General features: G+C 37.8%; 1 protein-coding gene across 1 annotated transcript; it reads right to left on the bottom strand.

The window, feature by feature from the left end:
- Positions 1 to 788: 788 nt before the first annotated feature.
- LOC140883771 (strychnine-11-hydroxylase-like) lies at positions 789 to 2,758 on the bottom strand. The gene is made up of 2 exons (XM_073290354.1): positions 1,655 to 2,758; positions 789 to 1,523 (listed from the first exon to the last, which is right to left on the bottom strand). The coding sequence occupies exons 1-2, from the start codon at positions 2,534 to 2,536 to the stop codon at positions 909 to 911; spliced, it is 1,497 nt and encodes a 498-aa protein (XP_073146455.1). The 5' UTR covers positions 2,537 to 2,758; the 3' UTR covers positions 789 to 908.
- Positions 2,759 to 3,054: the final 296 nt, after the last annotated feature.

Here is a 3,054-nt window from a genome sequence, read left to right as displayed (position 1 = left end):
AGTCAGAGTTATGGCAACGCGTGGAACATGCTTTCGAAAAATAGGCGTTGACTGAGTCATGAAGACTTGGACTTTTCGGCCTCATAAATCCACCCGAGACAAGATACGTCTTTAACTCCAAGCTATCAGCCCGACCCCGTCAGGCCTTACTCATTCTCTTACAAGGGAACAACCCTAAAGTCCCTACTTTCCCGAAAGCCTGATACCTCTGGCTTTCCGGGGTATTAGTACCTATCTGGACACCTGGGTTCGGAAGGTCTGGATTACTTCGTGTTAATGAACTTTTCATGCGTAAGAGGTTTTTGGACTCGGTCAGATCAGAAGGTCAGAACTGTCTTCGATGGTTTTGATTTCTGAACCACATGATATGTAATCACCTCAATTTTCTTAAATGATTGAATGTTAATCATATTTAAATAATTTTTTATTCAAAATAGAGTGAGTGGTTACTATGTAATTAGCATAACATAGAAAAGTTCAACACGCGTAATCAACAACATATCGAAGTTATAAAAATTTACAAGGTACACAGGGGCTAAACCGGATTTTGTAGTCCGGTGGACTAAACTAAATAAATATTAAATTTTATATGAAAAATTTGTTAATAAAAAATAAATACGTCATGACCTATATCAAATTTAGGATTAAGAAGCCAATTATTAAATATAGTTGGCTTAAAAATTTAAAAGAAAATTTGGTATCAGTTAGCGAGAGTAAAAATAAATTAACAAATTAAACTCAATTATGACCAAAACGTTAAATATTTTTACTAAAAAAAAACTACTGATACCAAGATATTATTCTGACACAATATTTATTTTGTTTCAAACATCATAATAATATATAAAAACTTTAATATTCTCTAAAAAAAAAAAACTTTAACCATTAACGACTCACAAATAATTTTACTACATACGAACATGGCATCTGCCAAAAAGGCAGAGATCAATTTTCTTGTTAAGACTAAGTCCAGGCGATGCCTCCATGTCTATGTCTTCTTTCTTCATTCCATTCGGCAACTCCCAGTCAAATGTGTAAAGAAGATTGGCAAGTGCCAGCTCCACGATTGCGATTCCCAGATTGATTCCAGGACATCCTCTTCGACCTGATCCGAATGGGATCAACCCGAAATCTTGCCCTCTGTAATCTATAGTACTGTCCAAGAATCGATCCGGGTTGAATTCAGTGGGATTTTCCCAGTATTCGGGGTCTAACCCGATTGTGTGAAGATTCACATAAACTGCGGTTTTTGGTGGGATTTCGTATCCATCTATGGTGCATCTTTCTATGGTCTCCCTTGGGACCGAAAGCGGAGCCGGAGGAAACAATCTTAATGTTTCTTTGATGATTGCTTTCAAATAAGTAAGATTTGGGACATCATCTTCATCCACGGTGCCTTTGTTTCCGACCAAGTTTCGGACTTCTTCTTGTGCTTTCTTCATTGCGTGGGGTGTCTTCATCAAAGCCGTCATTGCCCAAATTATCAGTCCTGCAGTTGTTTCTGTTCCACCCACAAATATATCCTGTAATCATATCACAACTAATCAGTAATTCATCTTACAAATTGAACTAGTAGTGTGATTTACAATATTACAATATTTTTCCATCTAGGATGATCTCAATTTTGAATAAGATGGTTGGATTTGATTCATACGATGAGGACTCCCTTGATGTTTTCCCATTCGAGATGGACCGCAGCGGCTTCGTCTTGTTTCAACTTGATCAACAGAGCAAGAATGTTATGATCATTCAGTGATTTAGGCCTCTTTGGATCAAGATGATCATCTACAAGTTGTTGACAGAACATATCCAAATCCTTAAAAACCTTGTCTAGTCTAGAATTCATCCCACTTAATTTATCAATCCAACCCAATGAAGGAATATAATCTCCCACAAAGAACCCTGCTAGCATTGCTTGAGTTTCTTTGAAAACGTTATTGAAACTTCTTTTTTCTTCATCATCACACTTCTTCCCGAATCCGGCTCCGCATATAAAACCATTCGTCAACAAGAACGCGGCCTGGCTCAAGTTTATCAGCTCATTGGAATTGGACTTGTTGACCATATCTTCAATCATGCAAGAAACTTCCTCTTCTCGAACGGGTCGAAACGACACCACCTGCTTAACACTAAAGAGATGAAGGATGCCTATTTTTCTAATTTCCCTCCATTTTTCATTGTAGGAAGAGACGGTGATATCTGAGCCATTGTAAGTTAGTTTACTTAAGGCCTTGAGCTGTGGCCTCCCTGAGAGTGCCATATCATTGTTTTTCAGGGCTAGTTTGGCCACTCTTGCGGAAGAAACAACGACGGCGGCTCGACAGCCGAATTTCATCGACATAAGAGGGCCATACTTCTTTGCAAAATCATAGAGGCACAAGTGTGGGTGGGAGGGATCGAACTGATGCAGGTTTCCGATTATCGGAAGTCCTTTCGGACCCGGTGGGAGTAGGCCAGTTTTCTTGATGATCTTGTGTTTGAAGAGTTTGAAAAGGAAGAATATTGAGAAAGAAAGTACAACCAGAAGAAGAAACATGGTTGCTTAATCAATAGAAACCATAGAAATGGCCGATTTCTTAGTTCAGATAATTTTTTTTTTCCTGAGGAAATACTTCAGAAGAAGGCCATTTCATTAATTGATTGCAGCACAACCAGAAGAATGGAGGGTTGACCAAAATTTTCCCATGTTGAATATAAATTTTGGTCTTAATTTTCAGTATGCGCAAAAATTGCTAAGTTGCATCTGCCTGCCACTAGATTTGTTCAATTAAAGAAGGGGAATTTGCATTTTGTATTTGCCTTTTTTTAATTTCCAACCTTTATAGTGCTATATTTTACTCTTGGTCGGTTGTCTTTGTATTTTTCTTTGGAACTTTAGTTGTTTTTTTCGATACGACACTAAAGGTATAGTGTTATTCAGGGGAGAACCTAGAAATTTTATTTAGGGGGCGCAATTTAGGACAGAGCTATGTGTTGCTCCATCCGAGTAATCGCTTGGGTGACCTAATTTTTTTTTCTATTTTTTATACATTAAGTTTAGTCCACTTTGTCAAT

This window comes from Henckelia pumila, chromosome 2 (assembly GCF_033568475.1).
Source record: "Henckelia pumila isolate YLH828 chromosome 2, ASM3356847v2, whole genome shotgun sequence".
NCBI classification, from domain to species: domain Eukaryota; kingdom Viridiplantae; phylum Streptophyta; class Magnoliopsida; order Lamiales; family Gesneriaceae; genus Henckelia; species Henckelia pumila.
This window is presented reverse-complemented; position numbering and strand designations above follow the sequence as displayed.